Source organism: Gobius niger, assembly GCF_951799975.1.
Source record: "Gobius niger genome assembly, chromosome: 6".
In the NCBI taxonomy this organism is placed as follows: domain Eukaryota; kingdom Metazoa; phylum Chordata; class Actinopteri; order Gobiiformes; family Gobiidae; genus Gobius; species Gobius niger.
This window is the reverse complement of record NC_136857.1, coordinates 15,508,920-15,531,681: the sequence shown is the minus strand read 5'-3', so window position 1 is coordinate 15,531,681 and position 22,762 is coordinate 15,508,920. Positions and strand designations below refer to the sequence as shown.

The 22,762-nt window shown below is 39.6% G+C and overlaps 2 protein-coding genes across 4 annotated transcripts; both read right to left on the bottom strand.

Annotated features, from left to right (window-relative positions):
- Window positions 1–200: 200 nt before the first annotated feature.
- ggt7 (gamma-glutamyltransferase 7) lies at window positions 201–9,075 on the bottom strand. Its single transcript, XM_079558629.1, has 15 exons — window positions 8,759–9,075; window positions 6,447–6,673; window positions 6,100–6,251; window positions 5,903–6,020; window positions 5,736–5,803; window positions 5,344–5,417; window positions 4,947–5,140; window positions 4,671–4,758; window positions 4,400–4,527; window positions 4,238–4,326; window positions 3,788–3,940; window positions 2,876–2,990; window positions 2,612–2,749; window positions 2,239–2,338; window positions 201–707 (listed from the first exon to the last, which is right to left on the bottom strand). Exons 1-15 carry the CDS (start codon window positions 8,970–8,972, stop codon window positions 538–540), a joined length of 2,028 nt encoding a protein of 675 aa, XP_079414755.1. The 5' UTR covers window positions 8,973–9,075; the 3' UTR covers window positions 201–537.
- Window positions 9,076–10,823: 1,748 nt separating this feature from the next.
- Window positions 10,824–16,910, bottom strand: tp53inp2b (tumor protein p53 inducible nuclear protein 2b). Of its 3 annotated transcripts, none has more exons than XM_079557893.1 (4): window positions 16,619–16,910; window positions 14,750–15,071; window positions 13,758–14,295; window positions 10,824–13,676 (listed from the first exon to the last, which is right to left on the bottom strand). In XM_079557893.1, exons 2-4 carry the CDS (start codon window positions 14,871–14,873, stop codon window positions 13,412–13,414), a joined length of 927 nt encoding a protein of 308 aa, XP_079414019.1. In that variant the 5' UTR covers window positions 14,874–15,071; window positions 16,619–16,910; the 3' UTR covers window positions 10,824–13,411. The 3 variants fall into 3 exon arrangements, with proteins under 3 accessions (XP_079414019.1, XP_079414018.1, XP_079414020.1); XM_079557892.1 differs by having other exon boundaries at window positions 10,824–13,679; window positions 16,619–16,909; XM_079557894.1 differs by having other exon boundaries at window positions 10,824–13,679; window positions 13,758–13,914; window positions 16,619–16,905.
- Between the last annotated feature and the right edge of the window lie 5,852 nt (window positions 16,911–22,762).

The following is a 22,762-nucleotide window of genomic DNA, read 5'->3' as shown; positions in this document are numbered from 1 at the left end:
TAAATGTCGAAAATGTAATTTATTCAGACATCATCAACAATGGTCAATGTACAACTTCGTCAACAATGATACTTCAACATCAATGAAAAAAACAAATAGAACGCCACAAAAATATGAAAAACAGTAGCCCAGTATCTTTGGCCATTTCATCGGATGATAAGACAAACCAAAACAGTATTTACAGTACAAATGATTCCATCTTTTTCTTTGTTCTATAAATATACACACTGATAAATAATATATATAAATATGCATGTTCTTCCAGTTTATGATGCAAATTAAATAACACATTTTTTTCTTGTTATTCTTTTTAATTTGTCAAGTCAAATATATCAAATAAAAAATAATTAACTAATATACTTTTTTTGTTGGACATAGCATTTTATTGACCTCTTGTGTTTTACAAACCAAATGATAGCTCTATGCACGGGTATTTATGAAGATAATGTTTATCACTAAAATAATGATTATTTCTAATTTGGCAAACATCATTCTTCAAACTATAAAACTGCAGTTGGGACACAGAGTGGCAGGCAACTAAGTGGAAGCTATATTGAGGGCCAAGGCGTCAGCACTTCGAGGGTCTTTTACTCCAATGATGACGTCGTTGGTCCGTTGGGTGCTCTCCACCAAAGAAAGCAGATCAGTCCGTTCAACCTTGTGACCTTTGCTTTGGAGAATCTTGACATCTTCATCAAGAAACTGAGCTGTAAAATGAGAGAAACAGAAAAGGGAATATAACTGTGATTGCTGTGTCTTCCATTGTTGAATAATATCAATATTTAAATGTCAAATACAACAGTACACGTCATAATTTCAAAGAAAAATATTGTGGATGAATAGTCAATTTGATTGATGTCACCTAACAATACTTTGAAGGCCCTATACCTGATCTTTTTTTTTATTGCCAACAATGAAAGAGGAGGCCACTACATTAGTATTTTAGTTGTGGACCAAACTCATTTCAAAATTTCCTAACACATTTGTAGCATGTCAATTCTTCACAGGGACAAGTTTATGTATAGACGTGTTTCACACCTTGCAGGGTCACTGTCACAGAAAGGCAGATTACAACATTTAAAACAATACGCCTGGCACAACCTCCCATATATATATTTTATATATTAGGATTAAATAAATAGATTAGTCAGTTAAAAGCTAAGCTAAAAAGGTGGGTCTTGAGCCTGCTCTTAAAAACATGAACGTTCTTTGCAGCCCTGAGCTCCTCCAGCAGGTCGTTCCAGAGGCGAGGGCCGTAATACTGGAAAGACGCCTCACCATGAGTCTTTTTGTTGACTTTAGGAATAACTAGGAGACCCCTGCCGGAGGAGCGAAGGGGCCGTGAAGGTTCATAAGGTAAAAGCAGTTCTGAAAGATAAGAAGGACCAAGACCATTAAGACACTTAAAAACCATTAAAAGAACTTTAAAATCGATCCTGACACACACGGGGAGCCAATGCAGCGATTCTAAAACCGGTGTAATGTGGTCCCGCCTCCTGGTCTTCGTCAGGACACGAGCCGCCGAGTTTTGCAAAAGTTGTAAACCTGAGATACTCTTTTTGGGAAGACCAGAAAGCAGGGCATTACAGTAGTCGATACGACTGGTGATAAAAGCATGCATGAGCGTCTCCGTGTTGGCCCGAGAGAGAATGGGGCGGACTCTGGCTATGTCCTTTAGATGGTAAAAACCTATCTTTGTGATATTCTTAATGTGTGGAATAAACGCCAGCTCAGAGTCAAAGATCACACCCAGGTTCTTCACCTGTGAGGAAGGATTAATAGACAGTCACTGTAGTTTGGGTAAAAGTCTCTCTCTCTGGGCCTCAGGACCGATGATTAACATTTCAGTTTTGTCCTGGTTAAGCAAATATTTGAGTTTACAATATAAAATGAGGACACAAAAAATAGTCCAATTATTAGAAAGATATCGGCTTTTAAATGACATTTATAACACAAAAGACAAAAAAAAAAAGGCAAACAGATTAATTTTTTAATTAAGTCAAATACTAGAATCAACTAGAACTAGAATCATTGCAAAGGCAAAGTTCTTGTTTCATTTTTTAACATCAATTTCTTCTAAAGGCGAACTTCGCATCTCAAGTCAAATCTCGAGTCAAATTATTTTAGGTCATAATTAAATTTCCTGTATTACATAACCTCAATTAATTCAAACTTCATACCAGCACACACTCTGGCTTTTGCCTTCATGTAGCTGAATTAAAAAATAAAATGACTTACAATCCACCAAGAGGGTGTTGGGCTGCAGTTGTGGGTGGAGTCGCCCATAAGCCAAACTTTCATTCAAATCTATACGGGAAGACAATATATTCACCAGCACCTGAAGCACAAAAAGAGCACATAACATTTTATTTAAAAATATGTCTCATAAAATTAGAATGAAGAAACGTAAATGTAGAAAGTAAATGTAGGAAGTAAATGTAGAAAGTAAATGCCACAAAGAAGAATATGATCTCAATATGACAAGTTCAAAATGGGATTATGGCTGCACAAAGGGGAATGGAGACCCCAAAGTGTGCATAATTACTCAAATTTCAATTTAGCATGGTGTTATTGTGCTTCAATATCATTGTATGAAATTAAAACAACTCACCTGTGCAATACCACTGAGCGCTTTTTCTCCATTAGAAGATCCAGCAGCCACATAAGTTCCACACAGCCCCACAGCAGGTCTCACTACAGTGGGCATAAGGAAGGACGATGGCCTCTTACCAGGCTGAGGGCTGTTATGCTGCAAACAAACCCATAGTAGATAACATGAAACATGTTCCAAAAGTGTGAAAGTGCATGTATTTCAGTACTGCTAATTATTTGGTGAGGTTGTTTTTTTTGTTGCACATAAAACAAGCATGATTACCGGGTTTGGCGCAGAGCTTTCCGTTTTATTGGGCCAAGAGAAGTCCAAAATCTGGCTGTTTAACAGGATTCCAGAAGGAGTCACTATCCCACTGCCAAATGGTTTGTTCAGAGAGCTAAAGACACAAAATGTATTCAATTTGACCATTTAATAAAAGGGTTCCATATGTCATAATAAGAACCACCAAGGCAGATCTCATGAGAATTTGAGACTGCCGCATTGTTAAATAGAGTTGTAAACCTTTCCTGATGAGGACTCAAGTGATCTGCTAACTAAACTAAAATAAACCTTTAACAAACATGCACAATCAGATGAATCATTTGGAAAAAAGAGCTGCTTATTTGTCCACAGTCCCATGGCATTTCCCCACACGGAAAAGATACTACCCTGGCCCTAGCGGCTGTTTATTCTGAAAAGGTGGTGACCGCGGTGCAGCTGGTGATGCGCACACCCTGCATCTCTCCCTCAAAATGAATCAGCTTCTTTTAAAACCCCTGTGAGCCCCACAACTTGTCTGTGCTTCACTTTTCTTTGTGTAGTTTTGGTGAGCACTAGATTGGGGATGTTTGGTGAAAATACCAGCGCCATGACTGTGAAGAACTTTGCTTATTTCTACCGTTGAGTTGGCGACACCGCGCTAATAAAGCCCCCCCTCCTCCACTCTGAGCAAACAGACGCACCACAGCTGTTCATATGCAAAATACAGAAGTACAACGACCTTTTTTGAAATGTGTGTCCAACATAAGCAGAAGAATAGCAGTCTACCAAAGTCAGAGATTAACCGTGTGCACTGTTTGTAAAAGGCTACACAGACTACATAAGGGCTATCCATGTGCCTTAAATATATAGTATCATTTTCCAAGCAAAGCAAAGTGAATAATTATAACAGATTAAATTGGTAAATTGGGAGACCTCATAATTGATACAATAACGTCATCTGGTCCCATCACCGCGACTTGTGCAGCTCCAGCTCCTCCTTCTAATGCGAACATTTGGGTGTAGTGATCAGCAGGAAATGTTTGGGAATCATCAATCATCTGGCGAAACTGGGAAGCCTGTGGTTTGCTTGGGGGGAAAAAATATATGCAAGTATTAAAATAATGAACTCTACAAATTCTTATAGCACCTGTGGCTGGTTCACTAAGGTTTTGGACTGCTATTGACAGATGCCATGCCACTAAAGTACAGCTTTGGATATGCAAAGAGATGACCAATCCTGTCTGGCCATTTTTTCCTTTTAACACTCTAATTTAATATAATCTGTAATCCACAAACAGAAGCCAATAACAGTATTATCAACTTCGTGCCAGAGATTTCATTGGTGTACATTTTGCATTTCACTGCCATGTTTGATAAACTTACCTCAACATCTTGGCAACAGTTTCAGAGACCGAAGTGTCAAACATGGGATCTCCAATCTCACTAGCCAATGCCAGAGCAATTTTAACAGACTGAAAGAACAAATTATTTGTATTTCAATCAAAGGCGGCGCAACTTGAAATTATACGGGAAAATTCAAGGTACTTCTGCAATCCAATGGAGGGTGCTCTGTCTGGGAAGTTGATTGGTAATATTGTAGCCTTCCAGAATGTTCAATGCAGTGATCAAAGCAACGCCTGCATGAGGTGCTGGAGATGCGATCACATGATGCCCTTTAAGATTGTGAAATACTGTATTAGTTAGAGACAAATGCAGCTAAATAACTATATTGGCGTTTGAAGTGCAAGCTAGATACACATATTCACATTCTTTTTTTTGTGCAGAATCATTACATGATCAACACAACTGTATTTACCTTGATAATTTATCTCCGCTGGTTTTCGTAAAACTGTGGTGTAATTTCCAAGGTCCTCCTCAGTGAGCACTCCACCTTTCTGTTGCACCTATGCAAAACCAATAGATTAGAGCATGCAAATGATCTAAGCATTCACGGACCAGCGATGTATACTGTAGCAGAGAGCAGAGATTTGGTGTGTTGGAAAAAAGTACAAGGTTTGGACACAGAGATAAGATGTTTTATGAGCTTACAGAATGTCACCTTAAAATGGCAGTCATTAAAATGGTATCTTACTGCAGTGACTATTTCACGTGTCAGGTTCCCACTGTAGAACTCAGTTGTGCCCTTTATTGCAACAGCGTCCAAGGCGGCTGCCAAGTCCAGCCTCCTGCTGAACAACCCCTGAAGAGGAGGCTGACCATTTGAAAAAAACAAATCTTCAAACGCTTTGGACATGTTCTTGTTCTTGGCATCAGCAAGAGCTTGTGCTACAGAAGAGACACAATAAGGTCAAGTTAAGTTAATATATTCTGCTCTGATTTATTCTTAGTTGCAACTGAAAATCTCCAGCCTGCTATGCAAAAATTACAGCGAAATTTAATTGGCATAATGCGTAAGCATGTCTTATCATGGATAGTGCTTTTGAACAGATATAATTTAATAGCATAAAAATTAGATCATTATTTCTTACCAAGCTCATGAGTAACATTAAACCCATTTCTGGCAACGTCAGCTGCCAAAGTGACGACATCTTTCCATGGCAGTCTGTAGCACAAATTACATAAGTTACAATCAAATACAATATCTTTGGCATGTAACACAACAATCTTCACATCTAATGCATATAAGACAAAGAGAGCAATTAGTTGGCTCATGTGACAGGTGAAAGCCACAAAGCCACTATAATTATTAGACAGTAATGGTGGAGCTAAATAGCAACTGCTTTAAATAGCCATTTAATTATTTCCTCCCCTGTGTGCAGGCAAGAGAAAGCAGTAGGCTGTAGAGGAACTAACTAGAGATATTCAATAAACTATGGTGAATGAACATACAGTAATTGGTAGGAGATCTTGTGCAATTTACCTTCCATATAACTGGTGAGCTTGCTTCATCCCACTCAACATACCAGGGACTCCGACCAACAGGCCCGGCTTATGGGTAAATGAGATTATTTGGAACAATTATTTTACAATTCATTTGGATGACAGCTTACGAATATAATAAAATATTTAAAAAAAACAAGGTTTTACATTAGTATTCAGATTTGCTTGAAGCATAATTTCATTGACAGCTGAGGGAGAGGTTTCTCTGAAGTCAATCACTCTTGTCTCATTTTTGCGGATTTCATGCACCAGCATAACACCGCCACTGCAGAAGACGGATAGTACAGTTTATCAAAATGTCAGTGGCAAGAAAATTTGAAAAAAAAAAAAAGTGAATTACTTACCCGCCTATACCAGAAGTGTGTGGGTGGACAATGCCCAAACACAAAGCAGCAGCAATAGCAGCATCAACACTGGATCCCTGCTTTTCCAGGACTCCAAGCCCAAGAGAGGTGCATTGGGCAACATCTGTCACTACTGCTCCTTGCTTAAAGACCTAGTTACAGACAAATAATTGGCAATTATTTTGTCCCACATTTACAATGATCTACAGAACAACACTGTAGCAATGTCTGTGGTCCACCATAATTAAGGATATGCAGTTTATTTACCGTAAAAATGTCACAAAAATATCCCAAATCAAAGAAATTTATGCCACTTAATCTGACAAGTTTTAACCAAGTTTATTTACCTGAGGGTCTCCAAAGTAGATTTGGACAATGAGAGCTATAGTAACACCGGTGGCGAAGGTGAGACAAGCTGTGACGATGACGGTGAGTCCGTCCCGCTGGCAGGCACACTCCTGGGTAAACGGGTCAGAAATGGTCTCCCTTAATGAATCATCATCATGAGGGGCTAGATCTGATGCGGAGGAGGGGAGGCGCTGCAGCCGAGCCGACTTCAAGAATAAGTCTGGATCTGGGACATAATGGGTTAACAGATATTGAATCAATAACAAAACATGTACAATTAATTCCAACATGAGCAGTGTGAAAATATATTGTCCCCATGAGGAAATTCAATAGCAGGGGTAATAAAATACACAAAGAGAAGAATGACCAAACATACCCAAACACTGACAACATGTAAAGAACATGCCTGAGCTCAAACCATGCTGCATAAACCTCAATGTTTCAATTGTGTTCAAATTGTTACCGACGTTCTGTAATATCCCTCTCTGACAGACCAGCTTAAGAAAATGGAAAAATAACATCAGCTTTGCTTGTTTAATTGACTGCCTGGTCCTGTTTATCGACAGGGCTGGGCACCTGTACCATCGACCTGAGGAAAGCAGCTCAAACTCTCTTAACAGAGGATGTTTTGAGTCCGATAATATTTTATCTAAGTTATCCAGAGCAAATAAATGTCCCGCACACCCTTCAGAGGAGCACCTAGGATTATTGCAACAGTACTTTTTTTTTTAAGAGAGTTCTTTTCCGCCCCAGTTAGTGCTGGTGCTTCACAGCAAGAAAGTCCTAGGTTCAATCCCCGAACAGGGCTCTTCTATGTGGAGTTTGCATGTTCTCCCCATGTCAAAGAGGGTTTCCTCCTTGTACTCCAATATCCCCTACCACTAAAAACATGTACAATAGGCCAGCATGAATGACATCTGTCTGTGACTGAGTAAACGGTGGTAGAGGGTCCGTTGGCGCAGATGTGTGCAACTAACAAATCCCCAACACTATGTGAAGTGCTTAGGGTAACTTCTGTCATGTGAAATGCACTATAGATAATACAGCAAACAAGAACAACATAAAATAGACTTTTCACATGTACCTGTGTGTTATGTTAAATGCCAACAGGTATTCTACACATCTGTAAATACAATCCCGCTGTTGTTCTGTGTGAAATTGTTGTCTACCATATTTCACTTTATATTGTTTATCTTATTTATTTTAATATTCTTTATGCATGTCCCTATGGCCTTACAGTTTAAAGTTTTATAGCTTATTTTTGTCTAAATTCTGTTTTATATGTTTTATGTTGCACGTCTGCGGCGAGAAATAATCCTAGTTTGTGAAACTGTTCTCAAACAATAGCAATAAAAACTTCTTTATTGCGATCCGATTTGAATCACGATACTCAGGGGCCGATCCGATACGCATTGCGATACAGTAAGCAATTAACATGTTTACCTTCAAATGTGTAAAAAAACATACCTTCATTTCTCCAAAGTTTATAAATCGATACTTGAGTTTGCAGCAAAAAGTATTCATACACAAGGCACTTTGAATTGCCTTGTGTACGAATTGTGCTCTACAAATAAACTTGCCTTGCCTGCCTTGCCTATTGCGATCCAATCCGATACTTCATTACGCTCTGTTACTAGTAGTTTATGTATCCATGTCTTGGCATTGGTTTAATATTCATTCCACAATCATTTATAAGTTAATAAGTCATAGACAAAATAATAATTTTAGAGATAATTCTATATTTAATGGTAAATGGACTCAACTTATATAGCGCTTTTCTACCTTTATCAGGCCCAAAGCGCTTTACAGAAGCAACCAGTCACCCATTCACTCTCTCATTCATAGACCTGAATATAATACTGAATATAATAATAAATATTACTTTTTAACATATACGAAACAAGACATGAAAAAAGACTTGAAAATGTGGCCATACCGCCTTTGCTACGCCCAATCCCGTCAGATCGTCAGACCTTGGAAGCTAGGCAGGGAAGGGCCTGGTCGGTACTTGGATGGGAGACCGTATGGCAAACTGGTTGCCTTGCTTCCGTGAGTCTACCCCAGGGCAGCTGTGGCTACAATAGCAGCTTACCTCCGCCAAGTATGGAGTGAATGAATAATGCAATGTAAAGCGTCTTTGAGTGTTCAGAAAAGCGCTATTGTTATGATTATTAAAATGACTGAACTCTCTGGCACACCTGTTTGTCAAATAAATCTTACAATTGGCACAGACAGTTGGGAAGCAACTGTATACCTGTTGTGCATTCCACAATGGTGACAGAGAAAACAGAGAAACACATAAGAAACCTACCTGTGTCTTGCTCGCTAAGAACATTGTCCTCTTCTTTGCGGGATTTTAGAACATTTTCCCCACTATGCAAGTCGTCCTCTGGTAATCTGGGGAAACTTGTGATGCTCATGTAATCCACAGGAGAATAGGCACTTCCCAGGTTTGTCTCTGGACTGGGCTCTTTCTCTGCCACACTGGGATTGCCTGACACAATGTCAGAAGCATGGCTGTACATGTTTGCTTCAGATTATTTCACAGCCAGAGTTGAGAAACTGAGATTCATTATTTTAGTGATTAACCACCATCTCCACGGGCTCTTATAAGAGGGTAGAGCACTTACATGAGACTAATGTGATAAGATATGAATAATGTATGTTGATTTCTATAAAAGCATCACACAGAAACTCCTAACATAAGAAGAAAGGTGTGGGTGCGTGGCTTCAGTGATGATGCAGTTCCATTTTGGCGTTCACCTGTCGAGGACAAATAATATTTTAACACACGTCACTGGTTGTCAATGGCTTAAAAGCTACCTTTCAGTTTCCTCGTGTTAAACAAATAAAAAGCAGTCACATTTACAACACAGTGATAGTCCCTTCCGCAAATATTTACTGACGATTACATAGAGCGCAAGTACGAGCACTGTTTGCGTTACGAGCTAGCCTATCCATCTTTCTTAACACACAGATTATAAAACTGAAAGAAGCAGCCACGTCGTTGTAAAGTCGTGTTCGCTTACCGTCGTCACCGGTGCTGACAGTGTGGCCGTGAGGGGGGGCACCGGTGTAGCCTGGTCACTCACGCCAGGGATTGTTGATCGGGAGGAGATTTTAAGAAACGAGATGACCCGAGCCGCGGTCACGTGGTCACTGTCAGCCAATGACAAGGCGGAAGGGATGTCGCTCACCTGACGCTGCCTCACCATAACGCAGCCTCATGTATGCTCACGAGCAGTAAATAAAGGCCAGATTTAACATAACGTGTGAGCTGATGTACACTTGGCAAACAGACCAGCACCGGCTCGGTCCTCCCTGAGAAATGCATAGGCCCATATGTATATAAAGGCCTACATCTTTAGCCTAAATGTGACTATAATTTAAGTCAACATTCAACGTTTTAAAACCTTTCCCCCCCAAAAAAACATGACAAACAGCAAGATACCTGCTTTAGATTTTTCAAAAAGCGTTAAAATAGGTGTGATGGTGCAATTATCTTAAGTCCAGTTTCTCTTCGAAGTAGTTGAACAGGTTTAAATCAGGTTTTCAAAAGACAGGCTTTACTCCAATTACCGCCTCCTCCCATCCCAGCACTCACCTGAGGCTCGACTATGGAGAGCCGTCCGTCTCAACTTCACCAGGTTTTTTTCTGCTGGTGGGGGATGTTTTTTATAGCCTACTAGGAGTAACATATTACAAATATATTACTTTTTTCAATAACAGCCTATGGACCTTAACATATTACTGGGAGGAAAAGGAAATGGCTTTGCTTGGTGGCATTATTACTATTTCAAAGTAGTGTTGCTCAGCTACATTTATGACACAGTAATATGTAATACAAACATAGGCTACTACATGTTTAAAGCTGTAACTAATATAGAATATATTACAATTTCAAAGTAACTTGCCCAACACTGCCTACAAGCAGCCTTATTGAAAGGGCCTTATCTATTTCAAGCAGTTAAAGATGTTGTTTCTGTTGTTGGTTGTTTTTAACATTTTTAAACTCCCTTTAACAGATTGTGATTATCAGGATTATATATTAATATTAAAATGAATTTGAGAAGCATTCTATCACATGTAGCCATCTCTCTTGGAGGGATTTTGTTTGGCAGAAGGAGATGATACTGAATAGGCCTTTTAAATATAAGGATTTAGGAGTCACGGATTTGAGCAGGAACACTGATGTGCAGATTGGTGCCTTATAAGCCTTCAGAAATATTTAGCCCAGTGTTAGTTAAAACTTTCCGTGGGCAATTAATTCACATCTAGTGGTGGCAGACTTTTATGTTTACCGACCCCTGTCTAATATAGGCTAATGAAGCCCTGCAAATGAATGACAACTCAAGATTCAGGCACAAACCTGAGCATTTATTGTTGTTGTTTTTTTGGCGGGTACCTGTGTTCTCTGAATGAATGATGGAAAACCCATCTGTTGGTTCTTGCATAGGTCTTGCCTGTCAGTGGACAAATACCCACTTGTAGGGATGGAAAAGTCAGTACATCACAAAAACCATGCAGAAAGTGAAAGGCACAATCACCATACATATCAGATACACCAATTTTTGTCTCTATAGAGCTAATACGGGGAGAGGTGTACTTATTTAGATGTAACATGGGTCAATCCCAAGTCTATTAAGCTGCCTTTATAGCACAACATAAATGAATCTCCCCAAACATTCGACGCCTTGAAAACATCTCATTGGTGAACTGTGGTAGAAACTATCTGGAAGGGTACAAGCATAATCTATCGTTATATTAGTTATTATGATACATCTATTAAAAAAACTATCCCTTGCCTCATAGTTCTCTTTTTCTTGTATATCGGAAAAGCTTACAGAGTGAGCAATACCTCTCCCCTTTACTCATACCTTTCATTAGCACACAACATATGTAACAACAAACAAACAGAAAAATAATAAAATCAATGAGACTCAAACTGGGATTTTCAAATGGAAATTGCTCTAAAGTGACTGGATGTGCACAAAACAAAACTTCTTATTGGGCTTGCCCCTTCACCAAATGAAATGTGCGTTTAACAAAAACGATAAAATATTGCTGGGGTTCAGATGACATAGGCTCAGTCAATGGGCCATAGTAATGGAGATGTGGGGTAGGTAAAATTCCTATGTTGACTTTAATATAAGGGCAATTTGTTAATTTTCTTTTTGGAAATTTCTAATGAAAATACAATATAATCAATGGAGAAGACAGGGTCTTGCATCAGAATGACAACACTCATATCACAAAGACATTTTTTTCTCTCCATTTCATTTTCATGGAAATGCCTAACGGCTGTGAATGACACAAGATGTATTTCTTGCCCAAAAGAAGGAACAGACACGCACTACACAGAGAAGATTATGCTAGAACCACACTGTGTATCCTCTCCAGCCTTCATAGAAAGGTGCAGTGCTAATTGGACCCTGTTGGGGCAGTGTTGCCTATGGCACGTCTCTGTTAGTGCTGTTTTGAGGAATTAGGTCAAAAGACACAGCTTTGGCCTGGTGATGAGCACAGAGGTGAGGCAGTCCCATCAGACACAACTTGGTGGACTCAAGTCCTGAGAGGCTTTTTAAGGGAGCATTATAATATTTTCTATATACATTTATAAGAGGAAAAATTAGCACTATATATTTTAAAAGCAATCAATGTGCTAGAACTCCTTTTCACACAGTTTGAGTCAAACAAAAATAAAATCACAACGAAATACAAGCACACAGCACACAGCTAAAACTCACAAAAGTATGACAGTGCAAACATACATCCATGTCTCAAATAATTTACAAACTTTAGTATACACTTAAGCACCATTAATTGTATATTGTTTTGAATACATAAATTAGACCTTTAAGTGGACACTGTTCAGGCTGGATGGTAAGACAAACACAGTGTTGAGGGGGCGTTGACAACGCATTTAAACAAATTTGCCTTTGATGCAGTCTGAGGCTCTCATGATGACCCCTTCCATTTAGTCACAGCACAGCTGGATGGACATACGCATGTGCTGGGCACTTGGCTTTAGACACTAAAATAATCATGCTGTGTCTCTGGTTTAACATTAAAGTGTCAACTTTTTCTTTGTCTGATGGACACTTTGAGATGGAAAAAGAAAAAGACAGCAAATTAACCTTGACAAATATTGCATAAACAAAACAAAATAAAGAGTCCTTCAAATACCGCTCCACACCTACAATTTCTTGTCACACCTGTCAACCCCAAAGCAAATCAGAGAATTAGGATAAATAAAATAAAGTTTTTAGTAACGTTTTTAACTTGGGGTTTGTATATCTCTTTCTAAGATCCATCTAATTTGAATCCACTTTCTCTGAATATCAATAAATCCAGCTCAATACTCTTTAGTCAGTTTTGTCTATTCACTTCACCATGCACGACTTGCTCTTCTCCCTCTAAATGTGAGAAGAAATCTCTGAATATGATTTTATATTATTCTTGCCATAACATTTTCCACATTTTCCATACAGGCAAATATAAAAAAGAGTCTCCCTCACACACAAAAAGCAGTATTTCTTCTTCACTAAACCCATGTTTAATATTTGCTGTCTCTTTCTCATTTCCACCAATATGGTGTCAATCTTACTAATAAATTACCAGTATGTTGGTTTCTAAATATTTTGTTCTAAATTTTAAATCTCAGTGATATACATGCCTAGATAAAAATAAAGAAGAATGTTTCATTTTAAAAGAATAGAACAGAAGAATGTAAACTCTTTTTTTGTATTTTTTTTTTATGAAGTAGACTTGGTGTTGGATACTGCAGAAACTGGGGGAAAAGAGGGCATATAACTGAGTGTTAATTGTTATTGTTTGCTTTTGCTAAAAGCAAAATTAAGCATATAATTTGAGAGAAAAATCTGTGGATTAACAAGTTGAATTGTGTCTTGCAGTGAATTGCTAATGCCCTCTGAAAAACACCACCACCTGGTGGCTGCGGGGTTTAATGGCAGACGTTGCGCTTGCTGGGCTGGTGAAGGAAGCCGCTTCTAACATGAGCAGCATGACGGGGAACCTGCTCTCGGGTGCGATTTTGCCGCTGAATGTGATTGCGTCCAAGGCGGCGCCTCTCAATGCGGGCTTTGCTGCGCTGAACTCTAGCAACTTGGGTGACCTTGGCCAGGGTTCCAGCCTGGGCTGCTGCTCCACGACTCACTCTGGTGGGCAGCGTGGTGCAGGTGGCAGGGACTGCTGCTGGTTCAGCTACTCTGCTGTAGCAGACAATAAACAAAATGGTAGTCCATCACAGTCATTTTCAGCCAATATTTTTAAAAAATATATAATTTTACCTCACACTGCCCACCAGGCTAGCCATGCTCTCCTCTCCCACAACTGACAGGTTGCTGCTGGATGCGAGGCCTGTGCTGTTCTGGGACACATAGACAGACATGCTTGGATGTTCAATGAGCAGGTCCTCCATGGGACTGGCCTCAGCGGTGGCTCCCTCTGCAGTGAAACAGGGGGGAGGGGTAACAAACCAACTCTCATCCATGCAGCCTCTCTCTGAACCTGTCCTACTACTCCCACTGCCTCTACGTTCACTACCAGAGCCAGGGGATACTGATGGGGTAGAGAAAGTTGGAGACTTGGGTGTGATGACACCCAGACCTGATGGAGTAGCACTACAATACGAAGTGGGGTCTGCTGCTCTCCTTGTGCGGCCTTTGTGTGCCCTGCGCCACTTGCAAGGTGGGTTTGAGACTGTTGCAGAGCATTCAGTCCTTGGGATTGAGTCTGTATTATTTAACTCATCACTGTTTGGAAATGATGGCACAGAAAGACGGGACTTGTTCTCATCTTCCACCTGCATCATGCACTCAGCCTCCACTGAACACAGTTAACACAGGTAGAGATGAGAGGGATGAGAAGGACCAAAAACAGGGGTGGAAGGGATGATATGGTAATAATTAATCCCATAGAAAGTTGGGAGAGCAATTTTCAGAGGGGACAACAGGCGCACATGCACACATACAAGTGTGGGCAAAATATAAGGGTGTTGTTGGACATTTGAGGAGAGAAGAGGGTAAAGGGTAAAGAAACACAAAAATAAAAATAAAATGTTATTAGTTAATAATACCAGACGGCTCAGAGCAGGCACATAAGCCTAATTTGAAAAAAAAAAAGAAAAAAAAGAAAAAAGTATTAGGTCTTATTGGCATTTGTCATTACTGTCTTGGCCCTTCCATTCTGTATCACCATTCAGGAAAACCCTTGTGACCTTCTCAGAGAAAAATCCTTTCTTAGCCTTCCCAAACCTAGACGAACTCTGTCACTCACTCACCAGGCAGGTTGACAATCATCCAGCCCTCCTCGTCTGCCTCCGTCACACAGGGGTTGGGTCCATTGATCTCAGCCGCCACTTCCTCCACTTCCCCAAACAGCATGTTGCTTAAACGCTGAAACATGATGAGTTGATGTAGAAGAAGGTTGTCCTCTCAGAAAAATCTGTAGCTGCCTTTGCAAAGCGTATTTGCGTTTGCTGATGTTTTTTTTTTTATCTTTGTCTCCTTTTCTTCCCTTGGAGCCCTTGGCTGGATCTGGGATTGGGACGCTTCAGTAGTGCAAATGTAAGGTTTCACTTGGTTTCACTTTGATGCAAAGGCCTAAGGAGACAAATCGAGAGAAGTGGTGATATACCATCATTGCATTGTCTTTCATATTCCAAGTAGAAAATTGCAATAACATTACACTGAGCAAGTAAACAGGAAGAAAACACAAACACCGGTGACTATCTCATAAAGCGGGAGTTTAAGTTTTCTTTCTCTCCCTTAAATATTGTTTATCTTTATTATAAAGGGGGCATTGTCCACCCACCCCAGGACATTAATTACTAATGGAGCAGGTGGACAGTGCCCTAGCCCCCTTCCCGAGGGACTAACTCTGGAACAGCCATCAGCACTGTCCAGACAGATGGACTGGCACAAGAAGCGGAGGAGGTGATACAAGGGGGTCTGACAAAAGTTGAAGATGTGTCTGGTCTGTCAGGCCCAAAAAAACAAAACAATGTGTGATTCCAAATATCAATCAAACATAAGCGTAGAAATATGAATGCAATATTTCAGACGATGCATAACCCAGTATGTTATAACACCGTGGGAGGGACGGATTCTAAATATAGTTGGACACTGGCTTAAAAAAACAGGAAAGGCGGAGCGCTGTGGGCGGGGCCTCGCGGAATGAAAACAAGACATTGATGACGTTGTGCGCTTTGGGCGATAGAGGGCTCCAGCTTTCAGGCTTGGTCAGGGAGAAAAGTGTCTCCATAGGATTTCTCCAAAACGAAGGATTTGGCATCGAATATAATGTTAAATGTTGTGTATGCGATTAGCTGCGAGATTATCTAACTGTCTATCGATGAACGTCGATGTTTTGGGGGTAGATTATGCTGTCTCTTTCTCTAAACCGGGTAATGAAAGGCGCATATCGTCAATGTTTACAAAGAAAATACCTGAAATTTGAGCAGCCTTTGCAAAGACATGACACGTCAATCGTCGTCCAAAGACAAATGACTCGGACATTACGTAGGATATCCAGGTTAACGTGAGTTATCCGTGTAAGCTCTGCAGCTGAAGGGTCAAAGCAATGACAGTGGGCTAAGCAGTAAATGCACGGCATAAATAAACAAAAGGGCTCAGTGCTTTGGGCATTTATCGACTGTTTTGAACACAGTGCGACGATACAGTGTCCACTTCAGGCGGACAGACTAAAATTTGCCAGAATCCTACAGTTAGCCCCCTGCTTCACAGAGAGGGGGAAAAAAACAAGATCAACATCCGCCATCGACTTGACTCCACATCAGCATTTGGTGCAAATCGAAGAGCAAAGGTTCATGTAGGACACAAACACGTATAGCAGATCTATTTATCATTTGTTTCAATATGGGGGCGTCGAAAACGAATAATATTGTAGGCTATGTTTCAAATGTGTGTGGCCTAAGACACGGTCCCTTTGATTATGAGCCATCCATAAGGCTGTCATAATCTAATCATTATGTGTGGAATAACCGGTTAATAACACGTCAAATTATATGTTCTTTTGCACCATTGTATGAAATGGCTTCAGTGTTACAGAGAGCTAAGAGTGACAGGTGTATTTCGATCGCTGTCAAGACACAAACAAGAATAAAAGAGTGAAAGGTAAAGGCACTTACCTGCCTTTGCAGTATTTTTCAAGTTGTAAACGATGTGACACAAAATATAAACAATAAGAGCTCTTAAAGCATAGCCTTAGATAGCCTTTACAAGAGGTAGTTAAAACACTATATTACAAAAATAAAAGGCTTTCTTCTTAGAAGAAGGGTTTCGTGTAAATACTTTACACTCTTTTTAGATCATAACATCTGCAGCTTTTCCTTCCTTTTCCTCCTATTTTCTTGCTGCAGACTTCTGTTTATTGCTGCCTCCAGCTGATCCTTGGATCAGAATGTAGAGCGCACAAAACAGCTGATTGTGAGATCACAATACCTCAAGCCCCGCCTTTCTCCGCCCATCACGAATAAACCAGCCAATCACAATATTACACAAGCTACAAGCGCAGAATCCAGGCAACAGAGTGGGGGCAGGGCGACAAGCGCTGTCAACACAGATGGAGAGACTTTAGCCATAGACAGATACTCGATCAGCCTATGCTTTCACCTCTCATACACTATAATACAAGGCGGGGGGTGGTAAACTGATGGCTGATCGAAAACCTGTTTCTTATTTGTATTTTTGACCAAAAATAGTTTGTGCCGTGTGAATGGGATCGCCTAGCTGACTTGAGCACTATCCTTCTGGATCAATAAATGCTACTGTATATCTATCCATCCATTGTACTAGAATAATGTTTTCTCGCGTGTCCACGGTGTCAACTCCCATTTCGCCTGTCAGGGATGACATTCAACAATTTTCAGACTGGCTACACATGCAAATAGGCGAATTCAATACCATTTACATAACAAATCAGAAGAAAGTGAACCCTCGCCTATGTTATGTAATATCTAACCTGTGTTCCATTGTAACAACAGCAGCTGTATATTATTAATTCAATAAAAAAATATCTAGACACAGCTTTTGACAATATGCTTATAATACAGTATTTTAGGAATGTGCTTTATATGTGTGTTCAAGGGGTTCAAACTTGAGGGCAGAATTCAAAGACGCCACACACCCATGTTGTATTATAAGCACAGAAAGGGCTAACTTCCCGCATAGACAGTGCTGGCTTTCTAAAGAGGTAGATGATAAGGTTTCAGCTGATACAGTTACCAGGTGCTAGGCAACTTACGCAGTGACAACCACATTTTAACTTTTGAGTAATGATATCTAAGCCCCCATAGCTCACACAATACACACAGTTTACAAGGACAGTCAGCGACAGTACGTTCATGTTGGTGTTATTAACAGATAACAAACATAAGGGAACTTGGAGTCCCTGTTCCACAGTATTTCTGAAGCACACTCAAGTTAAAGGTGTCCATATATTTGGAAGAGCACATTTCACATAGCTACCAATGCACAAGAATAGACCAAGTTAACCCCCTTTAAATTTCTCAATTCTCAATTGTTTCTAGAGCATGTTGGTAATTTGCTTTACAGAATTCCCATAGATTTCCAGTTTCCAGTTTGTAAAATAGGTTAAAGGTCATGCAGTGCCTCCCTCTGTCTCCCTCTGCATGGCTATGATTATGAGTGCAACTTGTTCTACTGCATGTGCCCTGACTCCTAACACTTACATTGCTAACAAAAGAAATACAAAGTAATTCAATGGACACTAGATTGAAGTTGAGACTGCTTTGTTTGTGGTTAATGTCTAAGGTGTGGACACGTTGGTCAGTGTGTTGATCATTGCAACAGGGAGCAAGTTTATAGGTTTGTGGGGGGTTGGTAATGTCAAGCACCCAAAAGTTTCATTATCGATAAGGTAAACAGAGCAAGTCATATTAGGTCGTGGCCACATTAATGAGGGCATTCATTTGTATCGACTCACTTTCTGGTGCCCTTGGGCCTCACTTGGCTTGCATAAGTTGCTGCAAGCAGGTGATAAGACTGAAGCCTGCTCCAGGAGTATTGCATTGATTACCAGTCGTGCCAGAAGAGTGCTCTTAGCTATATTGCAAAACGATTATTATTATTATTATTATTATTATTATTATTATTATTTAAATGCTTGTGTTTTCCATTTGCAGCCCCAGGTGCAAACCATGCTCCGGCAGTGGTGGAAAGTAAAGTAAAAAGTACAAATTATAGGTACTTTTACTTCACTTAAGTAATTTTTATGATGAATACTTTTTACTTTTACTTTTACACTTTTACAGGGTCTACATCTTAGAGCCTGTATCTGTACTTTCTACTCAACTACATTTTTAAATTGGGTAAAAACCTCTCTAAGATTAACTGGTTTGCTTCCAGTTTAGTGGTTTACTCCTTTAGACCTTGTTTGGATCTGGTTTAGTTTTTGACCTGGTTTAGTTCCTGTTTTTGACCTGAGTTAGTGGTTTACATGTTTAGACCTGGTACATTTTTGGTCCTGTATTTGCACTTTTACTGAAGGGGGTCAACAAACTGGAGTGATTATTGTTCTATTTCAGAGACAAAAAAACATCTTAGTATATGCGCTGTTCCCAGTAAACTTAATATTATTATTATTATCATTATCACTAACAAGACATGGCACAAGACTCTAACACCAATATTACACTGTAAATGACCAGAGCAGTGTATTTTCCTCTCAGGGGAAACCTGGGCCAGAGCATTTTAAGCTCCACTGCAGCTCAACTGTTGTGCCTGTGTCTAATAAGTTGGTCCCTATAAGGCCAAAGCAAACAGGGTCTGAAGTGGTGTCCTTGGCAAGAGTGTACAAAAACCTGGGGACGTGCTGTGCTGGCAGTAGGTGAACTACTCATTTAGGAGACCTGAATATCAGAACAAACATACATAAAAAAGGTGTTCTACAAGTGTTTTGACTATGACTATGGTATTGTTGTGTCATGGCTCAACAGTTTGCCTAGGGCTAAAACTAAAACTGGCTACAAAGTTGAGCTAAAATGGATAAAAGATGTTTGCGCACACACACCCTTGTGTGCCTTCACTACTGCAGTCAGAGCTCCACCAAAACATGACCTAGTGCTCCAGGTTAAAAATAGCACAAAGCAAGGATTAAATTATAAGAAAAAATCCACACAGACAAGCAAAGTGATAGGAGTGTTTTTCATTTAAAATTGCAGAGGTTGATGTTTGGTGAATGGTGGTCAAAACGGAAAATATTAGAAAGTTCAAGAGTCAAAAGAGCACCGTACCACAGTGTAATCTTCTGGAATTCAAGGTTAAGAGGGTGCTGGCATAGTGCATAAGATTATATAACTTAGGGTAATAAAAATATCCTCATCTTGCTGTCACATTACTATTCACCTCGTCTCAGATTCAACTAGGAGAACTGTTCACTCAGCTGTACTGCTTGAGTTTGCATGTTTGAGATCCCAGACTCAATCTCATCTCACTTTCTTTTTTTTTTGCTAAAGAAAGAGAACGTTTTTAAACTCATTTCATAAACAGCCAGGGCTTAACGTCCTCTGCTTTTTGCTCAGGTAGTAGTGTTAGCAGACATATTATCTGCTGTGAAACTGGACCAGTCCGAAGAACAAGTCCAGACATGTACTATTTAGATGACTGAAGGGATACTTTGTACAATATCACATATAATTCTGTTTAGGAGTCAGTAGGTCTGAATAATATGCAGTAATTAATACTGAGTGTCGTGTTGTGTGTCCTGGCTTGACTGTGTGTGTGTGTTTTTTTAACTGTAATTTAAACAGGGTAGTCTCTGCCCAAGAGTTATATTGTACATGTTTTTACATTCAATGGTTCCACTGTTGGAGCATTTTAAAAAGCTCCTCAAAGTCTTATGAGAAAACTATATTGTGATTGTTTGCAAACTTTCCCTTTTATAGGCTACTGTAGGCCCCGCCGCTCTTGTCAAGGACCCTACAGTAACAATTATAGTAACGTTATATTTCTGGTCCTTGTCTGCTCTCTAGTGAAATAATGTGATATTGCTTCTTTAAAATCAAACAAGACACTGCTGTTCTTTATGTGAACACAAGATGGAGCCAATTGCACAAGGGGCGTAGCCAGAGGTGACTGTAACGCACAGAGAAAAAAACACCTTTGGATTCACAGTTCAGGCAGCACATGAATGGAACAGAATACCTGTTTCTATTAGGGAAGCAGTCACAAATAATACATTTAACACACTGAAGAAAGTGGCCTTAAAGCATTCGTGCCTGCATACACACATGCTCTTAATGATGTAACTCGTGCAATGAAATAACTTCTCTGAATTGTTGCTGGTATGGATTGTGTTGTATATGTTACATTGCTTGTTATTCGTTGTATCTTTAATAATCCTGTTTTGTGACCTTGAAACACTGTGTCTGGGATTCATCCACAACATTATCCCTGAAAAAAGTGAAGGTAAAATAAGTCAAACATAAATTAATGGCTGAGTATTTGCTACCAGGCGAAGACTCAAAGGAAATGATTGCATGAGTATTGTATATTTCATACTTTCTAATTGATTTGGTATTTTAACTACGTAGTGACAGTAGCTACGTGTTTCTTATTTAATTGTTTTCTTGGGAGTTGTGTCGTTATGGGCTAACTTGGCTTCCAAATCTCCCATGCACAGGCTATTGCTTTTTTTCCTTAATGGCTACTCTAAAGTGCTGAATAAATATTCTAAAGGGTTCCTTTTAAATAAATAAATGAATAAATATAAGTAAAATACTTTTTTTGTGTGTGGGTATTTGAGAAGCAGAGATTCGCAATATCGGCCCTATTGCTGGGTTGCAGGTGACATCACAGCGTTCTAAAGGCCTATACTATTATATAGAGGAAAAAATATTTTGTCTTTCCATACATTTCATTTTTTGCTACGACTTGTGAAAGTGTAATGCTGTTAATAGGAAAAAAACCCCGCTGGGTCCGATGACATCATCATATTCTAGAACCTGCAACCCAGCACTACCCATACTTGCATAAAATATACGCTATGTAACTTATGTACATTAATGAATTCATTAATTTATTCTTTTTGTGTGATTTTAATAAACATTCAGTGTAATCTGACTGTGGTAAAGGAATTATTAAGCCTTTGTTTTTTCCAGGGGGGGGGAAAAGCTACACTCACTGACGGTCTTTGTCTGTTTGAATTGCAAACCAAGCATCATTTTTGCTGTAACATAAGTTACTAAAGCGTGCTGGTTGGTTCGGTGTGTTCCTACCACATTCCTTTGGGGTCTTATCTCACAGCAGCCGGCCTTAATATGGATGTTTTAAGTCTCCTCACTCTTCATGATGCACGCTTAAACAAACAAAATATGAGAGGTCAGAAACAGATCATGTGGTGTGTTTTTTTTTCTTTTTTTCAAACATTTCACCACTTTACTTACAACTTAAACCTGTTTACACTATACAGGGCAGGAGATACAGTTTTAAAACAAGAGATCTAATCAAAGCATTGGGTAGTGTCTGACAATCATTGTGCAAGACAATCATTTTTGTCTTGCATGAACAACACCAGATTACCCTGGTCCATTGATTAATTATCTTGACAAAGAGCACTGTGCAAGGAGACTATTGACATGCACTTCAATGGAAATGAAGAGAAGCACCTGCATTAACATCAATGTAAATGTACTTGAGTGGCTAATTATCACCTGCTTCAATGGACTGAATGGCAGGGCACTTGATTATTCAAAGTGCCAGGGCAAGAGTCTTCACAAAGCAGGTCAACAAACTCAAAAACCAAAAAAATTAATCAGCTTCAAACCTATCTTTGTGCTTATAGCAAACCGGTTTATGGGGGTCTTATCTTGTCATAATGATGAGGAGTCGTTTGCTAAGCGTTCGCCTATGTGCAAAATGAGTTAGTAGCATATGGGGAGACTAGAGTCTGTTCAACAACACCAGTTAGAGACCAGATAAGTGTCATGTGATCCTTTCAGTCTGTAGCCCCTCTCTCTCTGATCACATTTACAGTCTATGGATCACACACACAGAACATTTAAAGTCTGAAAGTCTTTGCTAGCATTTTGAGGTAAAAAATAACTTTTCTGCTCACACTTTACTGTGTATTTCAGGCTTTTAAATGAGCTAATAAGGTCACCAGACAATATTCAAAGGCAGCTTCTCAGGCAAAGTGTGGTGCGTTTTCCTCTTTCTATTTTCACGCGAGCGTGCTAATACAGTTAATTACACAAAATAAACAGGGTGACACATTAGATTACATTTAGATCAATGTTGTTCTTTTAACCATT